General features: G+C 41.6%; 1 protein-coding gene across 1 annotated transcript; it reads right to left on the reverse strand.

Moving 5' to 3' along the window:
- Nucleotides 1-435: 435 nt before the first annotated feature.
- cdc37l1 (cell division cycle 37-like 1) lies at nt 436-15,358 on the reverse strand. The gene is made up of 7 exons (XM_050052862.1): nt 14,945-15,358; nt 12,340-12,642; nt 12,009-12,102; nt 10,528-10,643; nt 9,500-9,622; nt 8,710-8,883; nt 436-6,908 (listed from the first exon to the last, which is right to left on the reverse strand). Exons 1-7 carry the CDS (start codon nt 15,047-15,049, stop codon nt 6,792-6,794), a joined length of 1,032 nt encoding a protein of 343 aa, XP_049908819.1. The 5' UTR covers nt 15,050-15,358; the 3' UTR covers nt 436-6,791.
- Nucleotides 15,359-16,119: the final 761 nt, after the last annotated feature.

Genomic DNA, 16,119 nt, shown 5'->3' on the forward strand with positions numbered 1-16,119 from the left:
TGTGTATGTCTTAAAAACTTGAAAGCAATGCTTAAAAGCACATCTCCTCTTCATAGACAACTTACAACTGTGTCGTGAGTATTTATAAAAAATCACAATAAACTTCTGATAGTAGTTTGTGTCTGTATATTACTGTACACCAGAGTTACACAGCTGGGTAGTCGTTGTTTTGACTGATATTGACAGTAATACATCTGCTGCTAAAACAGACAATTAAACAGAGATTATCTTTTATTTACTCCACACATGCTTCTTCCTTGTGCCTACATTACCCACAATGCAACTCAATCTCATCGAGCCTCAAGCAGCAATAAGAAGTGCGTTAGAGGTCTGTAAGCTCAAATTTCCAATCATGTCTCAACCAACGTTTCATAAACTTATCAGATGTTTAACAAAGAGCTGCAGCCGCTGACACCAGACACAAACATGTAGCACTTGTTTTATATTTCAGTTTTCTCACAGCAGCAGCAAGAGAAGCCAAATCTTACAGTAGCTCACTGTGAACGAGAAGTATATTGTTTTCCTAAAGCTCATAGCTTAGTGACAGTCTTACACTCACAAATCCTGTGATATCTTTAGATAATTTAGGACGTTCCGACACCATGGGCACTGGCCACAGGTTTAGGACAACAGCTTAAGCCATACAATATTTTTGCATAGTTGATAAGTCACTGTGGACAAAAAAAGAAAGACAAAGAAACACATTAAAAGGAACGGATCTTTAGAAATGTGATTGTATATGGTACTTATCAAAAGTCAAGGTATTAACTACTGACGACTGGTACGCCCTTAGTTTGGAGAAGCAGACAGGAGTACTGCCACAGACGCTAAGCAGTGCTCTGCTTTGGACGGTGGCAAGAGTAAAATGTACTTAGGCCACCTAAAAAAATGTGCCTATATTCAATGTATTTGTCACTTAACCTTGCTGGCAGCTTCAGTTCCCATCTATGCTGTCTTCACAGCCAGACTCCATTGAGAAAAATTAATTTTTATTAATTAATTAATTTAATTAATTTTACCTCACTGAACACAGGAGCTGCTGGTCTACCACTGCCTCAATTTATTGGTTTGTTCGTGTTATTGTGTGACTTCTGCTAATCCCAACTAACTGTTTTAAACGCCAGAGTCACACAACAACACAAACAAACTATCTGATTGAGGCGGATATAGACAAACAGCTCCTGTGTTCAGCCATGTTAAATTACTGTTTTTCTCATTGGAGTCTGGCATGTAGAGAGCGATAAAGAGAGTGATCGATAATGGCGGTCTGACAGCTAGGTAAAGTGGTGAAAATACTCTAAATATAGCATACACTTAAACTGATATTGATTTTTTTAGGTGGCAATCATGCCTGCATCTCCATCTGGGGGCGTGCTGACCGCCATCTACTGACTATACACTGACTATAGATAGGTACAGCATACAATTACACTTTAAAAAATCTGAACTATCCCTTTAAAACCACCACAGCACATTGTTTTAGCGTCACTGCTTAGAACACATCTGCCTTTGTTTACAGTATTCAAGATACTCGTTATATGTGCACTGCCCCCACACCAGCACTGCAAACATACCACACAGAAAATCTGCGAAATAACAGCTACACTGCAGAAACAACAACGTATCATACAGTAGCTTTAAGTCATAAACACACGTATTGTACTTTAATGCATCGTATGGTGTCTTTAATTCCACAGTCTGCAGTAGGAATCTCACTGATTGTGTCACTCAGCAGATTTTCACACTGATTTTGGCTGGCTGTTAAATAAAGGAGATTATTATCGTGGGGACAGTTAACTGGAAGCCTGTGAAATCTGGCAAACGCTCCCTTGAATTTGATCGACAAAAAAAAGTCAGCAAACAGAATACATGAAATAAAACAAAAAATGTCACACGATTCAAAACACAAGCTCGTCTAAAGTCTGCTTGTAACTTAAAATGTACAGAATTCGTGATTAAATTCTAGATGACTGGGAACACAACAAAAAAAAGGACAAATTCAAAATACGGTAAGGGGAAGAATAACAAAGTCAAGGGCTTCAAACACTCGACTTCGACCTCTCGGAGAAATATAAAGTGCAGGACACATTCAGATGCAGAGAGTTCCCTTCTGCGAACAAACGGTGAAAGTGTCTTTGTGGAGCGTTCAGCCCTTTTTCCCCTCCCCTCCATACTGGTGCTTTTCATCTCGTTCTCAGATGTAGAGCCAGGAACTGTGAACTTTATCTTCTACAGAGCACTTGTTTGAGTAAACTGACAGTTGTGGTTCAGTACAGATGGCGAGAAGCTGGTTGAGAAAAACCAGAGACAATAAATACAGAAAGCCCATTCAAGCTTTGAGGCTTTGATAGTGTGAATGCCTGATAAAATAGCTGATAAAATAAACATAGGACGAGGAGGAGGAGCATAATTCAGGTGATGAATAATAACCAACCAAACTGACAAACGAAGCGTCCTCCTTACACCTTACATTACCATGCCTCTTGCCCCCAGATAACACCTGGCTATGGAATTCACATTTACACTCGACACCCAGATTGTCTTAAATATCCTCATAAAATTGAGCTGACTGTGCCTCTAAAATGTGTGTCAGCATCAAAAGTGCTTTGTCATGTTAATAAACGCTGATCTGTTAAATTGTTTTACGTCCTACAAAGCATGCACTGCCGTCTTTAGCTTATTACTCGTCTTTGTCTTGTGTTAAGAAGCTTAAATCAATGAGCAATTGACTATTGCTCTGAAAGGCTGAATTGTTTCTGTCCCAGAGGACAATACGAGCAACCAAGTGAACAATTGCTGTCATCCTCTGTTATTGTACGTGATTTCAACTGATTCTCCAGTAGGCAATGCATTATGTATACTTGGTGGATTCGTGTGTGCACAGATACATGAAATCTGAACGTCAAAGATGCATGTCAATGGCAGATGTAAAGGAGGTAGTCGGATTACTTGCGCACTTTAATGGCTACTTTAAGCCTCTCCAGACAACACTAGGAATACTTTTTGTTTTTTAGAGAACCGAAAAGGAGCTGTATATGATATTCAGAGCATCATATAAAAAGAAGATACAGTGGAGTAATGGCGTCCTGAGCAGAGAAAGCTTCTCTGTTCTTTGTTGTCAAAGACGGCCCGGCCGTACATGAATATTAAGAGCATGTGAGTCCCTGCACTGCGCTCAAAGGCCAGTTACCGCAAATAGCGCTATCCATAATATCATTGTTGCGGAAGCCTAACGCACACCCTCCAGTCCCCCCCAAGATTAACACTGTTAGCTCTGTCAGCACTGTTACTTAGAGCTGGGTAACTGTACTTGATATCTTTAAAGTATCAACAAAGTTACCCAGTGCCAAGTAGCACCAAAGCTTCTCCAGTTAAACGATACCAGCATCCGATACTTTTTGTTTACCCAAATCTGCTCACAGCCAATCACTGCAAGCATTCTTCAGTTTAACACAACATGTGATTGGCCCACTACCACAGCAGCTACAACCCATACAGTCTGTGGTGTGATGAAATTAACCGCCGTGTGTTTGACAGAGTTTGCAGTTGAGCGTGCAAAAGTATGACTATACGACACACCTATAGCATCTGGTGGCGTTTTACACAACTGAATGATTCCATTCACCTGATGGGTAGTCAATATAAAGGGTATCAAATGAAGCACTCTGTTTGTATCAGTATCACTGTAAGGGTACTGGTATACCCAGCCCTCCTGTTGCTGTTGTTAGCACTGTTTGCGCTATTAGCACCCTTAGCTGCTAGCTGCCGGCTCAGCCACCTCTGTGCCGAGAGCCATGTGCGGGCAATCCCGGCTTAGACTCTCAATCACAGATGTGCTCTGAATATCATGTAGAGCTCCTTTAACATGACTCTTGTGCCATCTTTCAAGAAGCACATACATTACATGAACTGTACCACTCCTGAAACTATCACATGCTCTGACCTTCGTATATCTATCAACCTGCTGTTACTGTTCAAAGATAACCATTCATTTTTATTGACTTCAAGCAACAAGAGAGGCAGCTCTTGATGGCCTTTCCAGTAAAACACAGAGTGGTAACAGTAAGGTAATGACACGATAATGTGTGATAAATGCCAATATTTGCACCATAAGCTACCATCTTGAAGCATCCCTGTTGTCTGCTCATGTTGGAAAACTCTGAGTCAACTAACTGAGCTGCCCACACACTGCATTATTAATCCTCTCCTGATAATGAGCCTGAGAGACCTGTGGGTTGTACACAGCTCCATACATCCATCAGTTGTGAGACTGAAAGCTGTAAAAGCCAAGGCCCGCACGCAGGGTGAATCTGACCTTGTTTTTTACTCCTAGACTGTAATTTGATTCTGGCCTGATGGGTTATAATGTGTAACTGAACCTGGAACCTCTTTCCAAAGCTTTTCAGTCCAAGTTACTAATGGGAACAAAACTTTTTGAAACAGGTCCAGTATTGAGTGAGACTGCGGAACAGGCTGCGATGTAAACACTTGAACATGTTCGCACTCGTCAATTACGTACACTAAAAGTTCTTGTTTTTGCCACTGACAGGCTCAGATTATTCAAAGTGTCCAACAGCACTGTGGAAATGATCCCTACAAAGGCAGACCTTTTTGTTAAAGAGTAAAATCCTTTTTGTTGAACCAGAAAGAGCCCCAAAATCGCTACAGACAAAACCCACCAGACTCCATTTAAATTAACAGTAATTTTAGCGTGTATAGAGGCGGCATATTTTCACATCTAACTGCGTGAATTACGGGTTTAATTCAACCAAACCAGAGTTGGTGATTGTTGAAACAATGGAAAGACAAACCAAGTAGGTTTTTTGTTACGGTCGACTTTGAATGAAGTGTGTTTTACTACCATAAAATTATTGATTATTTAAAAAAGTCTGGTGGGTTTGGGGATACTGATTTCGGAGCGGTTTCTGGTAAAACAAAAAGGATTTTACTCTTAAACAAAAAGGTCTATCTCTGTAGGGACCCTTTCCATAAGCTGTCAGACACCTAAAGAAATAATCAGAGGCTGTCAGTGGCAAATAAAAAAAAGCACTTTGAGGCCCAGGTTGCAAAATGCGAGACCCACCACACTGCTTTTGTTTTTCTTTAGCTGAATGCCACTAATAAAAAAAACACTTGCTGCATCTTTTAACTGTTGCCAGGCAACCACCCCATCACGTCCTTACACTAACCTTTCTGTGTAATGAATAAATCTACCGTCTTTATTTTTTTTTTCTTCACAGTAATTAGTATCTAGTTCCTAAAATGTTCAGGCAGAGGGTACTTGCTGTAGCTCTGGTTGAGGGTGAGAAGCTGTCAGCAAATACGGAAACGGAGATCTGTGTGGGTACATGAGACTCTAAAAAAAAAAAAAAAGGGTGGATCATGGGGAGTACCACCAGTTGGTTCAGGAGCTTCTCCTCGATGATGGCCGTTTCCAGGCATATTTTAGGATGACTGGGGGGGCAGTCTGACAACCTGCTGTCTATCATCGGGGCGTATAGCTCTCTTTATCCACCAGTTTCTCCTCCATTGTGTACCAACTGTAAACTTGTCGTGCTTGGACAATGGGAAAAATGAAGACGAAAAAAAGAATGACGTGGGGTGCTTTTCTGCTTTTTTCAATTTGAGGAGTTCAGAGCGCTCCGGCAAAAACACCAAGTGCTTAGAGTGCAGAAACGCAAGGCGCGGTGCAACACAAAAACTGAGCAAAAAGCTTCAGTCATTAAAAACAATTACAAAAACGTCGCTAGCTGCTAAAACGCTTTCTGTGTGAGCTAAACTGTGAAGTGGTTACATTGCAGCCTGTCTCGCTCAGTACTAGACCAATTTAAAAAACTTTAATCCCTCAAACACAAAAACATGGAACAATATGGTCTAGGTTGAAAAACACTTAAGTCACCCTTTAAATGCTAAAGAAAACACAAACCCAAGTAACCTCAGCTGCATTTGTGCTCTCTGTATTCATTACAGATTCAGACATTAGGCTATAAAACACAGACAAGCTGCTCTTTGCTCATGAGTTTATAGTTTAGCTTTTAGCAACTCAAAGAAAAAATAATAAAAACATGTGAGGCGATAGATGTCTTTAAAAAAAATTCAACAGATCACATCCACCGCACGACCACCGTCTCTCTGTTTACAGTAGTTACTGTATACTGCCACATGATCAGTTAGTTAAATGTTACTTTAAGAAACTTTGCCTTAACAAATGTCAAGCACAGTATAGCAGGCCATCTCGTCTTGTTGGCCATTTCAATAAAATGTTCACCATTAACCAAAATTTGAACCACAAACAGGATACAAAGCCACTGATTTGTCAGTAATGTGTCTTATGATTAATTTCAAGCAGCAATAACGATACTCCTCAGACGTCCACCGACCTGAGTCCTACCTCGGGCATTGGATTTGGTACTTTACCACCCAAACACTTGGTTTAGTATTCGTTGTGTTGTCTGGATTTTGCTTATGTTTTTCAGGAGAAATAAAAAGGAACAGGCTTGAAGGATAAAAGAACTCCATCTGTAAAACCAGCGTTATGGCACAACACATGCATTTAGCTGGCGAGGGACACCGCAGGAACCAACTCATCAGTGGCCAACCACAGCGGCATAAAATCAAACACTGAGAAATAAGTCATCGGTAAAACATTCTTTCCTGCAGCGTAAGAGACCGATCACGTCTGCTTTTATTCCTGCTCTGTACTGGTGTGTTTCAGCCAGGCCTGCTTAGGTGGTTCCTAAATGGGGAGGCGATGGAGATGAAGGAAAAAGCAGAGGCCGATCCTACAATCCCTAGGAGGTCTCCATCATGCGTATATCGTCCGTTTCTGTAGCGTCGTCCTTTGTCCACCTCCCTGAGCTTGTCCACAGTCCAGCCTCTAAACAACGCTTCATAGGATACTCTGCCACCTAGTGGAGGGAGAGGAAGACACGGGGGTCCGATGACAATCAAAAACCATTCACAGGTGAGGATTGTCATGCACAAAACAAAATCTAAAACAGGTTTAAAAGGAGCTGGAGGACTCTGGGGGATTAACCTACTGTTGCCTTGTTAGTGGATTATGATGGTTACGTAACTGCACTTTGCCTCTTAAACATGTAGTGCCCTAATCTGAGATGAAACTACGACTCTGAACTTGGAATTCTGCACACATCTTGCCATGAAGGAAAACAAATCTGGGAGCTTCTCCTGCAAGCATTCTCCTCCAACCACTCCTCAGAGACTGCCTGAGAGTTCAAACGGAGGTGAAGGGGAGCCGCTAGTTGAGGAAAACAGCTCAAATTCAAAAGCAGGACCAGATGAGCCAAACTGCGCTTTCAACAAGCTGGATCACATTCCTGGGTAGCCATCTTTCCTCTGTGGGAGAAGGGGGGGAGCTTTACGCTTTTCTCTGAGTAGATACTTGGCAGCTCGTCAAGCTTTGGGGCCAACTGAGGGAAAGAGGCCTCATTCCGTCCCCAGTACAAAAGGCTCTCAAGCTACAAAGATCACGTTTAGTAGAAGAGCCTGTGGAATATGCTATTTGGCAACTTTCACACTCTACTTAACCTGAATGCTGAGACAAATAAAAATGTCTTTCATGTATGTTATTACAAACAACTCAGAGGTCAGGAGGGGCGTTTGTCACTTATGACACATCTGTCACATGCAACTCCTCTTTCCCTTAAAACGGCGGAGCGGTTAAATTCCACTGATACTTCTAGGAAAAATAATGATGCAGAGAAATGATATCTGGGTGGGGATTTTTTTGCTATACCTGACCAGCTGACATGATGGTTAGGAAGCAGAGACAAAAACTGATGGCAAAGGTAAGGATATTATCTAGTGTTTGGACTTGAAAAAGTACAGTACATGCAAACATGCATACACTGCATATTTAAGGGTAAAATAATTTATTCAACCTTGCAATAAATAAATTAGGCAGCACCCAAAAATCCAAGCTAATTTGGCTCAGCAGTTTCAGGTAAGATTTTAACCAAATTTGCTTTTCTAGTGATTAAAGTGATGCTAGTTTTAGCTGTGTCTGCATAAAGTGCATGTAGCTCAGCACCTTTGAAAGTGATTCTTCCCCTCAATGTGATTTAAAAGGTTTCATTTTAAAAAGAAGTTTGAGACACATGGTTTTTTTAGTAAGGAAAAAGACAACGTCCACTGTGGTGCTGTAAAATAGTGTCAAGGTGACACTGCAGTGTGATTTATGACGCCTGACAAATGCCATTTATCATCTATTCCTTATCAGCGAGCACATTTGACCGAGTCAGGTAAAAACTAAGAGTTAAGAGGTCCTATCAAGTTTCTATTGTGTGAGAGAGGTCAGGGTTTCAAATTAAGGAAGACAACAAAGGCTGCCTGGTCTCATTGATAACATCAGCAACATGACAAACTGCACGTCCTGGTTTGCAGGTAAAGGAATTTTGGCAGCTGCTGCGGCCACAAGTATAAACTCAGGTTTTAATAACTCCCATGAATCCTTACTTCGTGCACTGTCGTGATGTCACCACATGAAAATAGTTTCTTGCATATTTTGTGGGAATCACATAATTAAGAAATAGAATATAAGTGCTGAAGCTTCAATGCCAGCATCCAACTACAGATGACCCTTTTGAGTTCTATATAATCACAGGACTAACATACAATAGCTCCATGGTGCCATCTAACAGCTGTGTGGTGTAACTGCAATAGCCCATGCAAAAGAGAGGCAACACTTACTTGAGGTAAAGAGGCCAGGGCTTCTTTGGGCTCGAGTCTACAGTTTGTGCCAATTTTCTGTTGTTCAATGTTAATAGGTGCATCACTTCTAGACTTGACTGCGTATTCTTTCACTCTGTGTTTGAAGGCCTCGAGCTCTGTATGGAAGACTTCTAGGTAGACGTCTTGTCCTTCCTACACAGCAACCGAAACAACAGTATTAGGAGAACATGCTGCAACATATCTTAAAAGAAACATCTTTCTGAGGGAGAATTAAAGGCTTACTTGGGTATTTCTTAACCTAGACCCTTTTTTCCCATGTGTTTGTGTCTAAGTGACGAAAGGGAACAATAATTTTTGAAAGTGGTCCAGGATTGAGCAAGAGTCTGGGAGGTTTGCTGACCAGGATTTTGGGTCTGCTTCTGGTTAAACAAAACTGATCTTACCCTTCAACAAATAGGTCTGTCTCTGTGGGCTCCTTTTCATAATGTTGTCAGACACTTAAAATAATAATCTGAGCCTGTTAGTGGCAAAAACAAGCAATTATAGTGTAAACTGACAATACACATTTGCCCATTAACATTATATTGCAGCCTGTTTCGCCGCTGTCAGCAAGGGTGATCCTGCTCAATACTGGACCAATGTCAAAAATTGTCTCAATTAGTCACTTGGACACAAAAACATTGAAAACAGGGTCCAGGCTGAAAAAAACCAAAGTAAGAAAATCAATCAGGCAAAGAGCCTTGAACATGCCCCTGTATACAGCTGAATGAAATTCACACACAGTATTAACTGGATGCTCATGTCTTACTTTGGCTTTGTGGAAGAACTGTCTGAAACAGCCTCGAGGATCCTGCTGAGAGTTCGAGGCCATCTCCAAGATGAACTGCATGACTACAGCTTGGTGTGCCACCTGCTCCATCAGCGCTTCTTTCTGCAGGACAATACACAGTTTTTAAAGTCATGTCTCAGATCACTTTTTCTATCTATGTAATTACTGAATTCTAATAGCATAGCAAGTGTGTTTACAGCTACTGAGTGATATAAACTCATTGGGGCATCACTGCGAATGTTATTTGTCAGAATCTCACTAAAAATGACAGCACAATGGTCAAATCTGGACTTCCAAAATCTTTATATTCTGTGACACTGCATTAGTTTAAAATTGGTTTTGACAATTACAACCTACATATGGGACTAACAAAGCAGAAGAGGCCATTAATTTATTTGGAAACTAATCCTCTGAGCTGGCATTAAAAGAAAGAGGAACAGCTAAACATATCTGACACCTGAGTACCAAAGACCAATTTCAATAACCAAAAAAGTAGCCAAAATTGGTGACAAAAGAGAATGTTTAATGATGGATGAACTGTATTTAGCTTCAGTTACATGGTCCTGTTTTTTTTTTTTGCATGCTGCCTCACTGTCACAGCTTACTGGGACGCTTAAATAGGACAAAACCATCATTAGTTATTAGCAACATCTGTGCTTTTCCTACTATGACAGGTCATAATTTCTCACCATGCTGATTACACTGCTGTGAAAATAACCTAAGTCTAAGCTAAACTATCCACAAATGTTCTCTCAGTGTCTGCAAATGTCATTGCACATGCTCAGGCATGTGGCTCCATGTTTACACTGCTTTTCTAGTTTGACGAGCTGAGAGGAACCAAACTGGCCATCATTCATCACGATGTAGCAATATGCCACCTGCTGCAACAAGATGGCTTTTATGCCACGGAGGCATAAACTATATCCAGCTTTAATGACACAGACTATGAGGTTTTGTTAGTAATAAAAAGATAGAATAACACCAGTCTGATTCTTTCAGTACGTTACCCCTTCTTGTTGTAGTCTCATGCACCACAGAATTAAGTAGTTGGCCGTTTCCTCGCAGATGAGCTGAGGCCTCTCTGCAAGGAACCGCTGACTGTCGTCCCATCTATGCAACATACCTGACAAGCGGATACAAAGCAGTTCATGTTATCTGGAGACATGAAAATCACCTGAGAGTAAGAATTGTTTTGTCTTGTTACCTTAGAATGAGCCAAATGACCACCGTAGTCAGCAGCCCTTCCATAATGAGCCAAACAGTGGCAGAAAAGACTGATTTTTTTAACGTGAGACTGCTTTATTCTGGGGGGGTTTTAAGCACCAGCACATTTATTTTGGAGAAGAGACCTCTGTGGACAACTCAGCTCCCGGTAAAAACCATGAACACTGAGGGGAGGCTACAGGGGAGGTCAAACTTGGCACTTCTTCTTCCACACGAAAAGCCCATACATGTAGCCCATATATTACATTTGTCCACATAATGTTTCAAAGCAGTCTGTATGTTTTAAGACTGATTTCCTTCCCTAAACTACAGACACTTTATGCTTTTATGGACACTTTTTTGAGAGAGGCAATTCAATATAATGACTCTACAGTTTTTGTGAAAGTCACACTGCTGCTATGGTAAAAGCTGAGAGTACGGACTGTGACATGGACTCTTCTGTTCAACTCAAATGCAGTACAAACTGTCCTGCTGGCTAGAGGCACTTTTATCAAAAAACATTCATACTAAAGTACTGATAATTTTGACAAACATCAACAGCAACTGAAACCACTCTATAACTAGTCTCGCTCACCAGACCTTTCTCAAGAAAAGAAAGGTCTGGCTGCGCCGACTCTCACTTTAAGATTGGAGAAAAAAACGCCCCGGCTACTTGTATTTCTTTCCACCAATCACAATCGTTCTGGGCGGTGCCACAGCAACGGCGCGCTTGCAAAAATATTGCCGGGTGGAAACAGGTTTTGGTGTAACACGCCCACAAAAATATCACCTACACGACGCGAACCATAGCAGAAAAATGGCTACATCCCCGCAAGATCCAACACCGCAAAAGTTAGTAAAGGACGTGTTGAAAACTGCTACACAACTGGAGGTGGTAGGGCGGGACTTCAGCGGGTGGCTCGTTCCGCCCAATGAGAGGCTGATCTATGCAGCGAACTTCCGCCCACTCAGACTACTCTATAACTAACAAGGGTCAGGGGTTTGTTGAAAACCATAGGGGACCTGCATTCTTCTACCACAGTCGGGTTTAAAGTATGAAGAAGAAATTGCCGCATAAAACTTAATCGTTTATTTATGCACATGACAACTAAATATGATCTCTACCATTAAAACTGGAGAAGAAGTCTTGTCTTAACATGCAACAATATTAAAGCAACAAGTCGAGTAGCTAAATTATGACATTTTATTTAACGTTACTAACTTACCATTAGTCTGAGGACAGGACAGTTCTTATTAGAAACTTCAGATATGGTGCCTCACTTACCAAAATGCCTGAGCTCTTGGTCATATTTCTGGAGAAACGTCTTGCATTTGTCCTGCTCCATTTCCACAGGTTGACTTTGGACATTAATGATACTCTGGAATAGAGAGAAAACATTAACCTACTGCTGATAACTTTATTATATGGTCAGTAGACATTAGGTACACACAGTCAAATAAGAATAAGATAATGTTAACAGACATCAACACAATATAATTTGTCTTTTGGAATATTTCATAACAGAGGGTCAGACATCAGTCATGATTTTGTTTGCTTTTAATTTTTCACCACAATAGCTCACTTAATTAAGTAAAAAGCCAAAGTGTTTGCTTACCTTATCAAAAACGTCCCAACTTCCGACAGCTCCAAGCACAGGACTGCGGCTGGGTCCCTGACTTCCCAGCATGCTCTCCTTGCGGCGCCACTCCTCCTCAATGTGTGTGAGTTCGGTGGGGCAGGCCAGAGTCCGCGCACGTTCCTGCTCCAGGGACTCGGAGCTGTGGACGCCTAGGGAGCATAGCTGGTCCTGGGCCTCAGCCAGCCTCCAGCTGGAGACGATGGAGGCCTTCACACAGCGCTGCTGGCTCTGGCACAATGACGCCATGGGACAATCACAACGGTGCAATGATGATGACGACTGGTGTGAGGTGCGATGGAAGAAAAAGAGATGAGGACATGAGAGAATGGCAAGATACTGTCAGAGACTCAAGTCAAATAACAGTAAATCTTCAACATACATATTTATTACATACATATAACCCTTTGTACAAATTGGAGCATCATACATTTCCTGTCTAGCTACTCCAGTGTTTGGTACATCTCAAAAATTACCTGCTGCTTTCTATTTCCTCCTCCACAGGGCCATGATGGCGAAAGCACTTTGGTGTTAAAGGCCTTTTCGCACCTACCTTGATCGTTCCAGACTTTGACTTTTCAGTTTGATCCGAACTCAAATTACAGGTGTGAAACCTCCCCAGGACCACGGTGAGGACCATACAGCCGAACATTGGTCTGACAAAAGGAGGTGGTCTCAGTCTGGCTCAAACCGGACCATGGTTCGTTTCGTTTCAATGTGAGAACAGTTTTTGGATGATTCGGGCTTTCTATCCAAACACAAGTGAAACGAGTAGTGTAGCGCATCAGTGTATGGCGTGTGTGTGGTTAAGCGACAGAGAGAGTGGCGGTGGCTGTGTTCAAAGCAGACAGGTGTTGGTTTCAGAGCAGAAGGGAAATTAGCAGTTACGTTGTCAAGTAGTAGTACATGTCCAACGTAGGTTTCAGTTTGTCAATGAACATAACAAAATGAGCTGCAATAGCACATGGGAGGAGGAGGAAATTACTTTATAAAGAGTCCACTGGAAAAAAATCTCAAAAACTCCTAATATTTTCAATTATTTTCCAAGAGGATGAGTAAGAGGGGATAGGAGATGATGGGAGAGCCCATCTACAAATCAATCAGTGTCAAGTATTGGGAGACACAGCTCATGTAGGTGATGACCAAAGGAATCAGTAATGTCATGTATAGTTGAATAGTTTATTTTACTTGCTTAATTGCAATGTGAAACCAAAACAACCCAGACCAAATGTATACAGTGTAACAAAAACAAGAATCTTCTCTTAGATTTTCAGGTGTGAGGGGCGTCGGTGGCTTAGTGGACAGAGCAGGCGCCCCATGTACAAGGCTGTTGCCGCAGTGGCCCGGGTTCAACTCCAGCCTGTGGCCCTTTGCTGCATGTCATTCCCCCCCTCTCTCTCTTAACCTTCCTATCAATTAAAGGCAAAACTGCACAAAAAATATCTTTTAAAAAAAAAAAAAAAAAAAGATTTTCAGGTGTGAAAAGGCCTTAAATTTAGACTGATGGAAAGTTGACACTACTCTGTCTGAGATCTTAGGGATGCTTTCCTTTACAAAGGGGACAAAGGGTCTAAACTTTATTAGCAGAGTGTGCACATCTTGAAAGTTAATTAAAACGTTTACACATTGGGCACATGCAAGAATCCTGTGGTAGTGTACTATCATTTGTTTCTACACTGTCTGTCAACACCAAGTTTTGATTGAACATGCAAAAGCACCCACAAGGTGGGGTCCCATTAGCAACACCCCCCTTAGTTTCTCTTTTTTTCCCTCCCCAAGTTTTCTATACGGTCTGAATACATTTTTCCCACAGGATGACTTGAGTCAACAGCTGACACCTATAATCTGCCCCCTCACTCTCAATCACACACAAAATGAAAGCCATTGGCTCATTTGCTCCCATTGGCACAGGGTGGGGCAGAGAGGGCTAAAAATAAAGGCGTGTTTCCATTTTGTTCATGGATGCCAAAACAATTGAATCCCTGTTCTAGCCAACACAGACAGCAGACAGCTGTCAGTGTCTGAGAATATCGAGGGAGGACCTGGGGGAAAAGGGAAAGTGAGCTGCTGCTGCTTCATGTCTTGTTGTGGCCTGTTATCTTACCATACCACATATGGATGATCACTTTGAAGCGTTGATTTCAGCCATGTCCTGACAGGCTGATGACACAGCAAGTGATCTATTTTTTATAGTAACAACGCCTTAAATTAGACTATCTATTTTAACTCGATGAAAGCTGGAAGTTTACATGAGGCATTGAATGCAGCATGCAGCCTGGACACTGAGGTTGTGCACTAAGAGTTATTGGCTAAACATGATAGTTAACTTAGCTAGCTAGCTAATAAGATAATGACAACAGAAGGCGGACACTGGACAACAGAGTTTAAGTTTAGTTAGACTACTGAAACACACACGAGCCCATGCGTTGCTGTGGAAGTTGCCATGAACTCACTCCACTGATCCCCAAACAGGTTTAACGTTAGCTAGTTAGCATGCCTCTAATTCCGTTAGGTTACCTCAGCGATGCCAAGGAAGCTAAAGCTACATGTTCCGCCAACAAACCGACCGCTATGAGCTAATTACCTGCTGGTGAGGATAAACACCGCTGAAGCCGTTAGCTGCTGAAGCTGGGTCACTGCTCGACTCTTCATCGCTGTACACTGGAGCTCCGTTACCCAGCCACTCCATCACTGCTACGCAACTAGCCTGCTAGCTCCGCTGCTATGGGGTCCGCTAGCTAATGCTAGCTGTGTCTTGGGGACCACAAACAGTGTTGCTGTGTGTGGTTAGCTGTCTGTCAGAGTTGTCTATAAGCTAATCACCGGTCTGAGAAGTCAGCAGAGCCGACTGGGGGATAGGAGGCACCGCGGCTGTAAATAACGTTGGCTACAACAACAACAACAGACACTGCTCCAAGCAACCCGGCTGCGTCTGTTTAAGAGGTGACGCTCAGAGCACGTGGAAACACGTTGACCACGTGACACGCTGACGCCTGTCACTAAAATTAAATACTGACAGCTCTACTTCTTTCTCGACGTTTCAGCTTATTACTAGAGCTCAAAGGAGAAGTCGATTAATCGATTGATAGAGAATTAACTAATTAATAACTAATAACTAATTAACTAATACAAACAAGTATTTTAGTAACTTTTAAACACTTATTGCAAAAAGGCTATTTGAGGATTTGTTTTTATTTATTATACATTATTGCATGAGTAGCCTCCTAATATACGTTAAACAGCCACAGGGGCCATTTTTAATGCATTGATTACTTACTTTTAATACTTTAAATACTAGCTCTGACTTCCTGATATAGGTCTGAAACTCTTTTCTTTGCCTCTTTAAAATCTTACTTGATGTTTTGATTTATAATTTTACAACTTTATGATTTTATGAATAAGTTAATCCGTGTTTTAAACTGTTTTAAATGTCCTTTTTTATTGAATTGCCTTGTCTGTTTTATGTTCATCCTGTCTATTTTCATGTGAAGCACACAGGGCTTATACTGCCTTACAGTGTGTCAGAGGATAGTGAGGACAGCAGAGAGGATCACGGGAGTGTCGCTACCCTCTGTCCAGGTACTTTTTCTTTTCAGAAAGAACAGGCCTCTGCCATCAGGCAAATCTAGGACCAGTAGACTGCTTAACAGCTTCCTCACACAGGATGTTAGGATGCTAAACAGTTAAACTGCACCTTTTACATACTCACTGCACATGGTCACTTTAAATGCCAAATGCCAATTGTCAGTTTTTTTGAAA

The sequence above is a fragment of the Epinephelus moara genome, chromosome 9, assembly GCF_006386435.1.
Source record: "Epinephelus moara isolate mb chromosome 9, YSFRI_EMoa_1.0, whole genome shotgun sequence".
In the NCBI taxonomy this organism is placed as follows: domain Eukaryota; kingdom Metazoa; phylum Chordata; class Actinopteri; order Perciformes; family Serranidae; genus Epinephelus; species Epinephelus moara.

Coding starts and splice junctions, on each gene's coding strand:
- cdc37l1 (XM_050052862.1), bottom strand. CDS start 15,049: ATGGAGTGGCTGGGTAACGGAGCTCCAGTGTACAGCGATGAAGAGTCG. Junction 12,643..14,944: donor GTGTTTATCCTCACCAGCAG/GTAATTAGCTCA, acceptor ACCTCACACCAG/TCGTCATCATCATTGCACCG. Junction 8,884..9,499: donor AGTTCTTCCACAAAGCCAAA/GTAAGACATGAG, acceptor GTTGCTGTGTAG/GAAGGACAAGACGTCTACCT.